Source organism: Aptenodytes patagonicus, chromosome 4, assembly GCF_965638725.1.
Source record: "Aptenodytes patagonicus chromosome 4, bAptPat1.pri.cur, whole genome shotgun sequence".
NCBI classification, from domain to species: Eukaryota; Metazoa; Chordata; class Aves; order Sphenisciformes; family Spheniscidae; genus Aptenodytes; species Aptenodytes patagonicus.
In genome coordinates, this window is record NC_134952.1 from 34571077 (window position 1) to 34585429 (window position 14353).

General features: G+C 40.4%; 1 protein-coding gene across 3 annotated transcripts in view; it reads right to left on the minus strand.

Annotated features, from left to right (window-relative positions):
- Window positions 1-4389: 4389 nt before the first annotated feature.
- MTUS1 (microtubule associated scaffold protein 1) overlaps window positions 4390-14353 on the minus strand; it is a 124117-nt gene continuing 114153 nt past the window's right edge. For all 3 annotated transcript variants that reach the window (XM_076336329.1, XM_076336330.1, XM_076336331.1), the window contains 7 exons: window positions 11965-12179; window positions 11311-11416; window positions 10221-10294; window positions 10021-10116; window positions 7353-7469; window positions 5905-6002; window positions 4390-5080 (listed from right to left, as the gene is read on the minus strand). In XM_076336329.1, coding sequence (XP_076192444.1) covers window positions 4864-5080; window positions 5905-6002; window positions 7353-7469; window positions 10021-10116; window positions 10221-10294; window positions 11311-11416; window positions 11965-12179 — 923 coding nt within the window. In that variant the 3' untranslated portion in view covers window positions 4390-4863. The remainder of the gene's footprint in view (window positions 5081-5904; window positions 6003-7352; window positions 7470-10020; window positions 10117-10220; window positions 10295-11310; window positions 11417-11964; window positions 12180-14353) is intronic.

Below are 14353 nucleotides of genomic sequence, written 5' to 3' on the forward strand. Positions count from 1 at the left end.
AGGCTTGAAGATGCTCCAGATAATCCAAGCCGTTGAGCAGACGTGTACAGTACTGTACACGAGTAGTGGTATCTAGCAAGTACTAATGTCAAAAAGGGCAGCTTCTCGACAATGTCATTAACCTGATTGTTAGTGGGGCTAATGAAAACATTAAACAAGCTTGCTGAAGGGTTTTTCTTCAGCATGCAGGAACCTGAAACAATGTAACCGATACCATAAATATCCATGGGAAAGACTAGAATGGCTCTGTGCACATCTCATGAAATAGGCTTCATGGAGAACCCTCCCCAGCTGCCTGTAATATCGTTGGCCTTTGGAAACAAGGCAGCTACGAAAACCCAACCATTAAACATAGCATGCAGTAGGACCAACGTTGAAGGTGTAAGAGGCAGTCCCTTGTTAATCATCTTCATCATCGCTATTAAACAGTATCAAGAATGCTACACTGTTACCCACATGACTAAATTGGTGTTAACACAATTTCATAGTAATACCTAAAAGTGTGTACCATTTGTTTTGGTTTTTTTTAGGCAAGACTTCAATCTGACCAAAGTAACTTGAATAATCCCTGAGCTCCTGGACGAGGCTGTGCAACGTGTTCATTCCGTTATAGCATTTTCATTTACCAGAACAATGTATTTCCCTTTGAACTATAGGAGCTGTGCCGACTTCTTAAATTTCAAAGTGCTTTTGAGCCTTTAATTCGACAGTTGATTGATTTCCTTTAAAATACTTAGCAAGTGGGAGATAGTCACCTGTTCAGACTTGTTCAACAGCACAGTGGTTCCCGTGGTAGCATCACTTCCTTGGAGACAGTTTGGCAGGAGAGGAAGAGGCACTGTAAATCCATTGCTGCATCATTGCTCAAGTGTCTCCCTCGGGTTCAATGGTTTTGTGTACCGATTACGTGCTGTTCTCAAGATTGATTTCAGCTACAGCAGCAGTGTCTTTAAGGAAGAATTTTTGGTGGTTGTTCCCCCCCCGCAAACATCAAAATAATTCTCATCGTTGTAAACTATGAGAATTATTTTACTATATATTTTACATAGTTCTTATTTTACCAAAAGCCTCCTGGGCAGGCCTGCTTCTTTTTACATTGATGCGATGACACATTTCCACATAAATGAACAGTGACACAGGGTAAGAGAATGAAGCCCGGGAAGTGAAATTTAAATGACCTGTCGAAGTCACATGCCTAAACCTGCCAGTGGTGTTACTTCTATTTCCATACCTCAGTCACGGCTCTGCTAAGGCAAGGCGGCAGCGATGGCCAGAAGGTATTTGTTTCTTAAGGGTTCAATGATTATTCCAACTTTCTGACGACCTTTTTAACTCCAGCTCAGCCCTAAATGATTTCCTGGCTGTCAGGCAACTACAGTTTTAAAGATCAGTGGTCTAGAAGGAATTTCCTGTCTGAATTGCACGATACCCGTTTCCACGCAAGTGTCTTTGGTGTTTGTAATGAGAAACTTAAGTCCTCAGTTAGCATAAGGAAATGATTCACCTCAAATTTCACAGCAAGTACAGTGCAACTCATACAAAGACCTTTAGAGAAAAGTACTGAAGGGAGGTGAACCATGTTATGGATAGTCTGAATGACAACAAACTATTTGGTACAGATACAGATGTCACTATAACTGCCTTTGAAACTTAGCATTAGAGTTGGAACTACTAGTTAAGGCTGAGTATCTGAAGAAAATCACTTGTTTAATTGCTTGACTAGCACTAGACCTTTGGCATGTATTTATGGTGAGCAGGTTTCTAGCTTTTCCTGAAGGAAACTTTACGCTAAAGAAATTACCAAGAAATACGTAAAAGTTCCTGGATCAAGCGAAGCCTTTGCTAACACGTGGTATTTAAGTTAAAGCTTGAAATATTAATACTCAGAGACAAATACTGAAACGGTGCTTACAGATGAACAGAATTATTTAATTCTTTCGGACCAACAGGACAAACACTGAACAGGTATTTCTGCAGTCTGATTTCTATATACAAGGACTCTTCATCTCTTCGTAAGAGCACTGAAGATTCTACCTGCAAGAAGTTTAGAGGTGAGGAGCCTCCTGTATTGTGGAGGGAAACTATTGACAAATTAACAGTCTCCATATTATTTACTATACCATACTTAGTTTTCTGTACTGGTAGCCTGGAAAAGCTTTCTTTCCCCTTCTCTGTTACACGGAGGGGTGCACTGTATTTGATCTGCAAACATTTGTATGCACTCTTCTTGCATGTTTTATTTGAGGCACTAACATCGCAACTAAGACAATAAAGTTCTTACCAGTGGCTAGACAACTCTTCCTGTGACATGACCTGTTAGACTGCTCAACTCTATGTGGCTTTTCTCGCACAAAATATTTCCTGAATAAGGTGAGCATTTTAGTAAGACGAGTCCGGTAGGATGCCTCTACCAGGCATGTGCACACTGGGTCCCTATATCAAGCCAACTGTACTCAAGTATCATGTTATTGCTTCATTCTGTAACATTATCTACATTCTCCTAGTTTGTTTTTTTTTTCTTTAACAGCCATCTCAAACTGAATCGCTGATAATCACAAGCAAGCTCTGTGTAACTTCCATCTACGCGAGGGTAGCAAGGGTAGAGTTAAAATTTTCTAAGGGTTAGCTGAACGTTAATAATTTGTGCAGTGAAGCTTCACTATTGCTGTTCTGCTGTGCTGAACAGGTACTAAGAGTTTTCAGTATTTGGAGGAACGTTCCTCCTTAGATTAAAGATCATTTGGCTAATACAAGCAGAAGGAAAAAACCCTTCAATCAGTACAGAAAATTTATTTTGTAAGCATTCAGCTCAAATACATGTGATCAAATCTCTTTGACCATAGAAAATAAGAATGTTCCAAGATACACTTTAAGCCAAGTTTTAGCCCACAAAGGATTTTCATAGTTAAATTTGAAACCCCTAGAAAACGCTTTAAGTACTGACACCACTAACAGTGGTCTGTACAGTGCCCTAAAGAGGATTAAAAGAGAGCATAATGTTCCACAGAAACGGCACCCTTAACTTGTACGTTATGGAAAATTAAATAAATTTAATGGTTAAATAGTCAATCACAAGTTTAAGTATATTACAGCTTTACTTACTGTATGAGCACTGTTAACAGTCCTGTTTATATGTCTGTGTTCCCCATTACTAGCCCAGATTTTCCAAGCCTTGGGTAAAACGGTTTGAAGTAGTTCTCCAGTTGAATTCCCTACACGCTTTCCATCCCCTTCATTCCTGTCCCCACGCTACTGAAACACACAGGGAAACTCAGCAGATACAATTTACCATAACAGTTACCTGTGCAGCTAGCTAACAGCACTGGCTAAGCAGTAGGAGAACAGTGGTCCTGGAAGTGGTACTGTAAAACCCAAGCTACTGTAAGCATAGACAGTGTTTTGTAATACTACTTTGAAGTTGGACCGGTGTTTAGTAGGTACAACGGAGACATCTTAAACAGGTCTGAACGAGGGTGTAGCAAGGCTACGCGATTACCTTGAAGCTGAAGCTCAGCACGTGACATTTCCAGAAACACTGACGCCCTCAGCCTCCGGTTCCAGCAGCCAGGACAACTTTTTTCCCTACTCTACAGAATCTCTTGTACAGGATCTTTTGCCAAATGAACTGGCAAAACACTGACATCCTGCAGACTAAGAGGGGAGGTATGGCAGAATTAGCAAGATACACAGGTGCCACCTTCCCCCTCTTCCTCAGGTGAATTTAGCCAACCCTGAAGAATGTTAATACAAATGCTAATGCTTAAAAAGGCAAAGTGTGTCACCAGATACATTGGAATTCACGAATTACTTAAGATTCTTCTTGAGAACTGAGTTAAGAATGCACCTGATGACAATTACTGCATTTTTCTCTTTGGCTCTCAAATCTACATCTAGTTTATCCTTAGCAGACAGCCTCAGCAACAGGCATGCTGTTTTGGGGAAATAAGCGATTCCTTTTCAGCAGGTAAGATGGTAGGTCTAGGTTTCTAAACCTGCAACTCAACTACTAACTTCTGGCCTGGAGGGCTACCGTGGTTCTGACTACGCCTCGTTTGACTTGAAAGCCAAAATCCACTGTATTCTGCAAAAAATGTCTCCTCATAAATGGCAGGGTTGTGCATGGATATTAAACCAAGAACCCATGCAAAATATGGCTGCAGTTCAGTTTGCTTTTAAAATAAATTCAAAGTTGCATACTCAGGTCAGCCAAGACACTAATGAGTCAGTTGACAAAGCTTTTCGTGCCTTTTTTTACTGCACCGAAGCCAGAAAGATGAAGGAAACTAACCTATAGTGCTAGTGGCAGTTTATCCTCATTCTCGGGGGAGGGCACTCTTTGCTAAAAGCGTGCGTACTGACAACATGAGTAAGGAAGTACGTGTCAATGTATAGTCTTCAGCTTTTATCCTTTATTACGTACACAGCAAAGAAGGCAGCATTAGACACACGCACAGTGTGTTACATCCATTCCATCCACAGCACACGCACGCACACACGCATACACACAGCCTTAAAAAAAGTGTCTGTGATAAGGAACGTATTATAAAGGTTGTGATCTTTATCTCTAAGCCCCTGAGCTTTTTCTTATAGTTAGGTGAGAAGGCAACGAACAAGTCTTTCCTTGCTCTGTAAGTGCTTTGTGCAACAATGTCCATAGAGGTCATAAACAAGTCTTTTTGGGAGGAGCAACGTGAGTGTCTTACTCCCATGTTCTTAGTCTCTTATCGCCATTTTTGCACCAACTAGTTTCCAGTTATGCTTAGTCGTCGGTCAGCTAATATAGCTCTTCCTCCTCTGAATAAAGTTAGGATCGGTTCTGCAGATCACAAATGAAATGCAATCCCCTCTTTCTCTCAAGGGATGTCATCTCGGTGATACTGTGGGACTAGAGAAGTTACCAGAATTTCGTGGGGACTGAAGAGGCACGGATGGAGAACTGGGAGACAGTTTTCTTGGGCTGCACAGGTCGCCATTGTGCAACTTCCACAGAAGTTCTTCATTTTCCATCGACAGGCGTTTGTTTACTTTTGATTCTTTCTCTAGTGACTCCTGTAAGACGGCTTGCTCCGTAGAAAGTTGCCTGCAAGCGTAAGATTTACATCAGAACACATCACCCAAGTTGGAGGCTACAATACTGAACTTAAAGAAAGGTTTGAAATTGTATAAACCCCTGCTTGGCTTACAACAAAATTACTTCCTTAAAATGAGGATTTAGCATGTTCTCATCCTTGCTGGATTTAAACGGGTAGCTTGCAGAAAGCAGGAGAAAGTACTGATAAACGTTCCTGAAGACCAGAAAGAGCATCTGGAAAGTGAGACTTGTCCTACTTAAAATGACAGATGCTTTTAAATGGCCACGCTGGAGCCTCTGGGTCTTGCCGCAGGCTCAGCTCTACACAGAAGCTGCATTTCTTTAGTTTCCTTCAAACTGGAAGGGTCTGCCCATCCATTTAAGCAATAGTTGAAGTTAGGAGAACCTCAGACCCATTTTATTAATGTTAAATATTGCCATTATTGCTAAATAAAACACACTGGTCTTTTCACTGATTAAACTGGGGACAAATCACTCAACCGAGGTGGCTGGTTATAAGTAAAACCAGGTTTAGCTCACAAGCCAGTAATACTTAAAGAACCAATCTATAACAAGATGGTATTTCGGAGTTGCTTTTTCTTCCCTGAAACAGTTTTGGAGCACCGAAGAACATACCAAGCCTTTACCCCCTTACAATCTGTTCCTGCTTGTTCTGCTACATAGGAATGCAAGTGGGGAAGAAAGGGGCGTGTTCTTTTACAGAGCACTACAAAATTCCAGTCACTAATATTTACACAGAATTTTTTTTCTTGTCACAGGAACACCTTCCCCTGGTTCATAAGAACATCTAAAAGTCCACAGATATTTTTCACCTTGAAAGCTCCATGTGTTTGTCCATCCGAGCTTTTAGTTCTTCATTTTCTTGCTGAACCTTCTTTAATTTATCCATTAAGATTGTGTTGTTCTCCAGCTACGAGAAAAAGGTCACAGTTTAAAATAAAACCCATACATGCACTCAAGATACTGACTGAGCTATCACAGACGTTCATAATCGGGAGTTCGCAGACCTTGTTACGGTAAGTGCAAAAACCTACAGTAGCGCGAGACTGACCTGCCATCACGGCTTAACATTCTGTAATGGTCAGACAGATCCTACCTACCTTGTCCTTGCGTAACAGTGGCATTTTGCCACTTGTGCTGATTAGATGCCAACAAAGGAGGACTGGATAAGGGATCCACTAGTTAACCAGCACGCTCTAGTAACTTCGGCCAGTGACGGGCAGCGGTTTTAGAAGCTGTTGCGGACAGAAGACTGTCTAGAAATAACACGCTAATGTGACAAATTCAAGAGCTCCCCTGTGTAAACAGCTCTCCCTGTTGCTCTCCTGATTCCACCTCATTGCTGCAGGACGTTATCGAAAGTTAAGGAAAAACAGTGATTAAATGGTTGGATGGTCCAAGGGCTTCTACGCTGTGGCCAGCGTCTGTCAGAAAAGATGAAGGTTCACTAGTAATTTACTAGTAGTTGTAGACCAGGGCAACATACGATGCCGTACAATACCGAACAACTGACATGAATGTATTCCTTTGTATTCAAACCTCCTTCTATACTTCCTCATTAAAATCTTGCTTAAGCAAGTATTACAACAGTGTTCAAAGGCCCCACCTAGGATAAGGCCCCTGTCCTGCCACAAGTAAGAGCATACTAAGCAATTACAAGTTCTGCCCCCAAAATTGCCTTTTCATGTGGAATTATGCACAGATCAGGAGCAAATCCGCACAGCTAAAGAAGTAGCTTGAAGATAATAGCTAAAGGGATTGACCTAAGCTAATCAACCTTAGATGAAAACATTTATTCCATTTCGTATTTGATCCCTTCTTGTTTAATTAGGATCATTTCCATGTTAATGTTTTCCTGACAGTGCAGTCTATCTTCCATAACCCTCAAGCAAACGTAGCAGGTAAGGATTTTTGATTTGGGGGGATGGGGGAGAAGAGAGGGAAGAGGAAAGGAAACATGGAAGAGGCTCCCAGATAACCCTGTACTAACTCAGCGATAGTTTATGCAAACCAGTAGTTGTCTTAAGTGGTTAAAAGGTCATTTACAGCGTCTGGTGCTTCCTTCCCCCTCTTTACGTTACAGCCCAATGCAGATATAATTGTACCTGCAATGTGGGCATGTCCCGTCATCATTCCATGTTTCCTTTTAAATAAACAAAAAAAAAATTAATCCTTGCACGTAAGTCTGACCAGCCTGAACTCATTATCAGAACGTAACTCAGACACGGTCCAAACCTGCCAGACCCCAAGAAAAACTCACCAGTTTTTCCATCTTCATTAGCTTTATATCCTGCTGATGGAGTTTCTCATTCTTGATCTCCAGCACTGCTTTCAAACTTTCCAGCTCCTGTTCCAGATACATAATCTGCGGGTTTTTCTGAAAGATTTCCACAGTTTGCTTAGTACCCTGAATTTCAGGAACAATTTAAGTGTTTCTCTGCTATTTAGAAAGAGCAAGAAAATAAATATGGTAACGACAGTTACTTGTTCTAAGTGAAATCAAGTTGAATAGTTTAGAATTAAAAAAAAAAAAAAAAGAACAGATCTGCTACCACTTTCTCCTCTGATTTTGTTTGTCCTTTGGTGTAGGTGGACAGTTGCAGTTTTCCTTTGAAGCTGTTCAGAAAACACTTTATGCACAAATGTGAAAAACCCTTGTGAGTCAAAGGAAGGCACTAAAGCCATCACAACAAAACTTGTTTTGCAGGAGTGCCCAAAGGCTTCCTTTAAGGCTAGGAGTTCCAAAATTTATTTCATATTACTCATAACCCATCCCAAGAGGTAATTAGAGTAAACATTTGAAGAGTTTTCAGATGCTGGAGCAGTTCAAAAAGCACCAGAAATTTAAAGCTATGAACTTGACTGTAGCTGATTTTCCCTGTTTTGAGTCTGAAGGTAGCTGGTTCATGGGCAGAAACTGAAAATTTTCATTTTACATTCTTCTTAAAGCCCAGCAATGCCATTGCACATAAACATCTTGCGCTGCTGCACATCCATGACTTATCTACAATACAGTATTTTTCCTTTTTTTGGTGTTTTCCAGGAGGTGGAGGGGAGAGCAGGAAGGGGACAGGACAGGGTCAGATCTGGTTTCCTCAGGGACCCCTTTTCCAGAGTAAGGAACCAGTCACACACTGCAGAGTAAAACATATTCTCTACATTTCAGAGGCAAAGTCACAGGCAAAATAAGGAGAAATAAAGCAAGTCTCGATCCATTTCCAGGTAGTCCAAGTGGAACACAAACAGAAATGAATCAATGATTAAGTGCATTGTGTAACTAAGTTTATCTTTAAAAACAAAACAAACTTGTTTTAGCGTATTTGGGTAAGAATACTGGTGTACCGCATTGAGTAACAGTTTCACTGCCGCATCAGAAACCTAAGACTCAGCGGGCAATGCCTGCATTTTTGTGGGGCGCAGTCCCACAAGGACAGAGCCAGTACATTTCACAAGTAACATGGGCCTCATCACCTACACATTTCATTCTCCTGCCTGTTTTTAAGGGCTGTGGCATTAGCGATTCTTGTTTTGAACCGAAGTCTGTGTGTGGGTGGTGTGTGCTGTGCTGCCTCAGAGGAGGCGGCAGACAATTTGAACTCCGTTTCTCCCTTTTGTGGCTTTACATGGAATCTAGGAGCTAGCGAGAAAAGTGATCCTCAAAAAATTAAAATTTTGAACATACTGTAAGCTGCATTTAATTTTTTTCTTTCCCTCCTCTGTCCCAATGGTCTTAAAGTGTCTTTTTAAAGTTAAATCTGAGCCACCACATTAGCTACTCATAGTAGAACACAGAGCCAGATAAAAAGACTGAAAGGCCTAAGTAAGATTTTAGCAAAAAAGCTGGGAACATCAAGCGACTCTGTCTAAATAATACTGGAGAGTTGGAAATACACCTCTGTCTGCAAAGGGCTAATGGGAATTCTGATAGTGCAGAATTTGTGTTTAGTACAGAAGAATATACTGGGTCAAATTAGTATTTCTCCATAGAGAAGCCTCAAGCTTATGATGTGTCTTATGCTGTCAGAATGCAAAGTGCATTTGCAACTATGTAAAGGCACTTGACTATTGCTCCTTTAAATTAAACATCTGAGCACACCTATGTAATACAGTTCAAACTCCCAAGTGCAGCGTACAACACGTTCTCTTTGGTATCATCTCTCCCAACCACAGCAACATATTGCGGTTGCAGATTCTTCTTGCGGCAGCTCTGTCCTGCCACTACAATAATCAGTAAGAGAGAAAAAATAAATTCCAGTGAAAACTAGGGCAACTTCTACTAGAAGCATCCTAAGTGAGTTTTTAAGCATGGAATTTCTCTTCGTGGGATAAGCAATAGTAGTGGTATTCCAGTTATTTCCAGGTAACTGGAAAGACGTGCATGTTTGTGTCTAACCGTCCCAGTGCATGAAAAACCTCTTTCAGAGCACATTTCTAACCCAGGAGCATCACAGATAACAGCAGCCTTGGGAAGAAAGGCAGGACAAAATAAAAGTTTATCTGAAGGATAAATCGGCAACAAGTATGAATCAATGTTTGAATAAATGCATTAAATACTCAAGTACAAGAAGTGAGTTTTGTAGTAGTGATGTAAGCCCACACTGATCATAGAGCCATTAGAATATTTATCAACTGTCTAGAAGAAAGCTATGGTACAAATTTTGTGTACACGTAGGTCTTCAATTTAACTTAGGCTGTAACTTCGACCACTGACCTAGATAGTCAACAGCTTTACAGATTTATATTGGTAAGGTTAATACACAACATTGTAGTGCTTGAGAAACTTCTGGCAGGTGAGCCATTTACCTAAAATATTAATAAGCACGGGAGCCCTATGAGGGTTGACTGCAAAACTTCCATATTATGCAATAAAATAAACCCAGGCTTACAAGACCTGCTCATCTGCATTACTTTTGAAGATCGAGACTTACAAGATTGGCTTTTTCTTTGGCTATTTGTTTTTGCTCTTCTAATTTCAACTTCTCACTCAGAGAGTTGTTTTCACATTTTAATTCATCGATTTTTTTCTGAAATGAAAAGAGATGGTATAGTTAGGCCAAGAATTCAGTGCACATCTCCAAACTGCCTTTTAAGTTTTAGACTGTCGCAATGACCCCAATCCTTAACAAACCTCTAGCAATTCTTGCTTCTCTTTAAAGGAATCTTCAAGCGACTTCCTTTCAGATTCATGAGTACTCTTGAGCTCTGCAACAAATTATTTTTGCAGATTTTTAATACCGCATAAGACATGAAAATTCTTTGTGAAAAGAAGCAGTATGAAAAGCCAGCCAATACACATATGCACAGATGCAGAGTCAATGAAAACACAGAAAGAACATTTATCATCAACTGATCCAAAGCATGTACGCAGTATCAGATTTATTGCTGCCTCAGATTTGTTGGTTGTCCCCTCACATATCTATTTCATTAGTTGACAGTGTGTCAATTTTGAAAGCATTCATCTACATGGAGCAAATGGATGAACTGAGCACAAGAGCCACATCTGACAAAGGCTGAGGTTCTGATGGGAAACGCAGCAAGAGTTGAAATGTTGTCTTCCAAAAACATCTAGAAAAACATTTCTTTTCCTGCTTTGGAGATGTCACGAAGAGGAGTTTGCTCTTTGATTGCAGTGGAAGCGTCACCAATTTTAATGACGCAAAAGTATCGCTGGAAACTTGGCTATCAAGTGGAGTTGGAGGGAGGATGGAAATCGTCATCACTTAAATCAGTTAGATGCAATGCCATTCAAATCTGAGCACGCTCATGACCCCCTCCCTGAAAAACCACCTTTGCCCCAGTACACTGTGAACAGCGTGTAGTATTTCTCAACATTCCCGTGTCAGTCCGGAAAGCACACAACCCTACTTATCCTCAATTTCAATTTTGAGGTGCTCCTTATAGAAATAGGGGGGTAGGAGCAATTACTCATTAACTTGAGATTTTTGAGGGCAGACTGCAATTCAGGCATCTTTTACTGAAAGAAAGTCATGTCCGCTCTTAAACTGTTTTAAAAATTTCGTTCAACTACAATGGGATCATGGTTATTTCTGTACTTAAAATGAGACTTGTTCAGTTCCAAAAGAAGGAATTCAGCCAATGTTTTTAAAAATAGCTGACTGCCAAGAACAATGAAATGGACGTATAGATGAAAAAGTCTGAATAGTTTTGTTTGTGACTAGCACTACTATAGCATATGTACTTGAATACAAAATACTTGCCTGAAAAAGAGGATTCATACTCCTTTTTCAGCTCCTCTACTTTTTCCGAGTGGCTGTTTTCAAGTTCCAGCTTAAAGTTTTCATGTGTGATATTTAAGTTGTCCACCTGCAATAAGACAACATGATTTCCCCCCCGCCTTACACATGTCAGCTTAACCCTCTCATTTAAAGCACTGTTCTAATGGCTTTACGCAGTACATCGAGCACGTTTTAAATAGTCTAGGTAGCACTTAACAGATGGTCACAGAAAAAGCTAAGCCACATACAACACCCAATAGTTGAGAACGATGCCTTACAGTTTACCGCTACCAGCAGGACGATGTACGCATCTGTCGCACACATGGAGCTGTTGCAAAGCAAGGTCACAGGCCAGATGTGTCTTTATAAATCTTAAACCTTAAGCTGCCTCAAATAATCCAGTGGAACTTCAGAAGTCATTGAAGCTTGCAGAACACAAGGAATCTCCACCATGTTTAAACACAAGCTTAAGATCTGGACAGCTTAGTGCAGTAGTATTTTTACAGTTGCAATGAAGGGGAGTTTCACATTAGATAAAATAACCCCATTATTAATCAAAAAACCAGTATTATCTGAAGGCTTATTTGTAGCAGAAAGCAATTGCTAAAGAACATTTCTACTTCAAATGTCACAAACCTGCTCCTGGAGTTGCGCTTTGTACTTTTCAGCTTCTTCAATGCAGATACTTTGGAGTTTCTCACATTCTGCAGTGTAAAACTGTTTAAGCCTCTCCTCCAGCTCAGCTAAATCATTGTGGTGTTGCTGGTTTAACTTCTGCAAAAATCCTTCATAAGCAACTTGCAGTTCATTCCTGTCTCTCTCCAATTTCTCACAAGCTGCAGAAGTGGTTACTGAAGATGTCAAAAGAATAAAGTAATTGGATCAAGTTCAATGCTAATTTCACCATCTTCATTACAAGTATTAAAGATAGTGAACACTCTGCACAGCAACACGGTTATACAAAGACAAATATCATTTACCCATGAAATGAGTGCCACCTCCAAGGACACATGAAAAGCTCTTTGCAAAAATACCGAATTCAGTGTTTCTTATGCCAAGAATTAATTGAATCTAGTTAAGCCAGGAACCCATATAGAAAGCACAAGTGTGACAGTTTGTCATGACATAGAAGAATGAATGTCTCACGAGAGACACTGGAGTGCTCCAATAAAAAAATTAATTGGATTTGCTACTTCACCTAATTTGATCCCATTTCAGTAGCGTATTTGTCAGAGTACTTCACTTTTTGATATATAAACCACTTAGCTAAATTTGAAGGTCTTAATATCCTGAAGACCATCCGTTCAGTACGTTACACTCAGTCAGATATGCAGCAGAGAAGCAATTCTAGTCTGACATGGACTGCCCGATACAGAGTGATACAGAACCGCCAATCTGAAACGTACTGCTAATATGCATATGCCCGAGATATTTAAATATGCAAGACATAGAATAGTTTCAGGCAGAAAGTACAGAGTATTAAGAAAACAGAAAGAAATGTTGTGTAATTCTCTTTACATTTATATTCATACAGATCAGCTAAGACGACTGCCTAGGTTTGTCTCCCCCATATTTACAGCTGATTAAAAGGCAAAACAGAAGTTAGTAACTTGTACTTTTGAGTTTGAAATTTAGCATTCCCAACCCCAGCCAGACAGGCCCAAATAGGAAGAATCATTTTCCTCCTGTTAATATGACTGGAGCAAGCGCCTTATGCAGTTCCAGCTGCACCCAAAGCCTGGAAGCAAGGTGAAACAGGACCTCTAACACAAGCGTGTGGTCACTGACCTTAAGCAAAACTGCTTCTACACAGACTCTAGTGCTTTAGTTTAAAATAAGTCAGATGAGTGTCTACTTAAGAGAAAAATCAACTAAAATGTTAACTTGATCTTGAGTCAAATACAGGAGAAGCCATGCATACACACACTTTATAGCAGCTTGGCACACTGCCCAAACAGTATAAATATAAACTATGTAAAAGCATGGGAAGATTCAAGGATTTTTGTACAGGCAGTGCAGGAAATTCTCACCGCAGCTGTGTTTAAGCCTTAAAATATATAAATTACAGTATCTTCAAGGACCGATTCCCAAAGCAGTACTGGGCTCAGCTCTAGGGAAAGCAGCCTGCCCCAGCAGAGTGCCTCAAGTTACAGACATGTCAAATTCTCTCTTTGCCATGGCTCAAGAGCAAGTGAGTAACTTGACGAATGATACTTGCACTCTCTTAAGGAAACTGTAAAGAAGTCTTAGCCCTGCTGCCATCACTTGGAACCTGCAGTTGAACTAGAAAGTGTAAGGGAGTGAGCTGTACTGTATGGAAATCAATCTGCACATGTGTCTACCTGAATTAGTTTTAACAGCAGGCTTAGCTCTGCGCTAGGTCTGTGTGAAAGATCTGCTGATCAGGACAGATTTGAGCCAAGCTGTTCATCCCATGACTGGCAACGATACAACTAAAGGCTCAACTGAAACATACCACAACATTCTCTGCAACCCAAGCAGATTTCACCGTTTTCTATACTTTCTATACCACCACCAAGAAAGATTTTTATTTCCCTGTCTTTATTCCTTCCACAAACTTCTATTATAACTGCTCCCTTTGGAGAAAAATGGAAAAATTAGCATTCACACTTCTATCACATCACATTGGCGTAATGTTATTGAATATAGATACTCATATTGTCACATTTTTTGGGACGAGGAAACATCATAGGTAGGGGACATTACTTTATAATGCAAAGAACCAGGCAGTGGGCCAAATGGAGATGTTACATAGCCAGCCACATGCAGAACGGATCTGACCATCTATAGCAGAGTAAGAGGGGTATAGCTGAGGGGCAGGCAACTCACATGCCTCATTTGAGATAACTGTAGCAAAATGCTTCAAATTATCCACTTCCTTTAAAACCAACAGAGGAAGAAGCAAGCATCCAATTCTTTATGCGTAAGGCCAGAGCCATTCGTTTGCCTCCATTTAGCTAAAAGAACGTGCTATCATCTTATCTTTAGATGTCAGCACACAGAA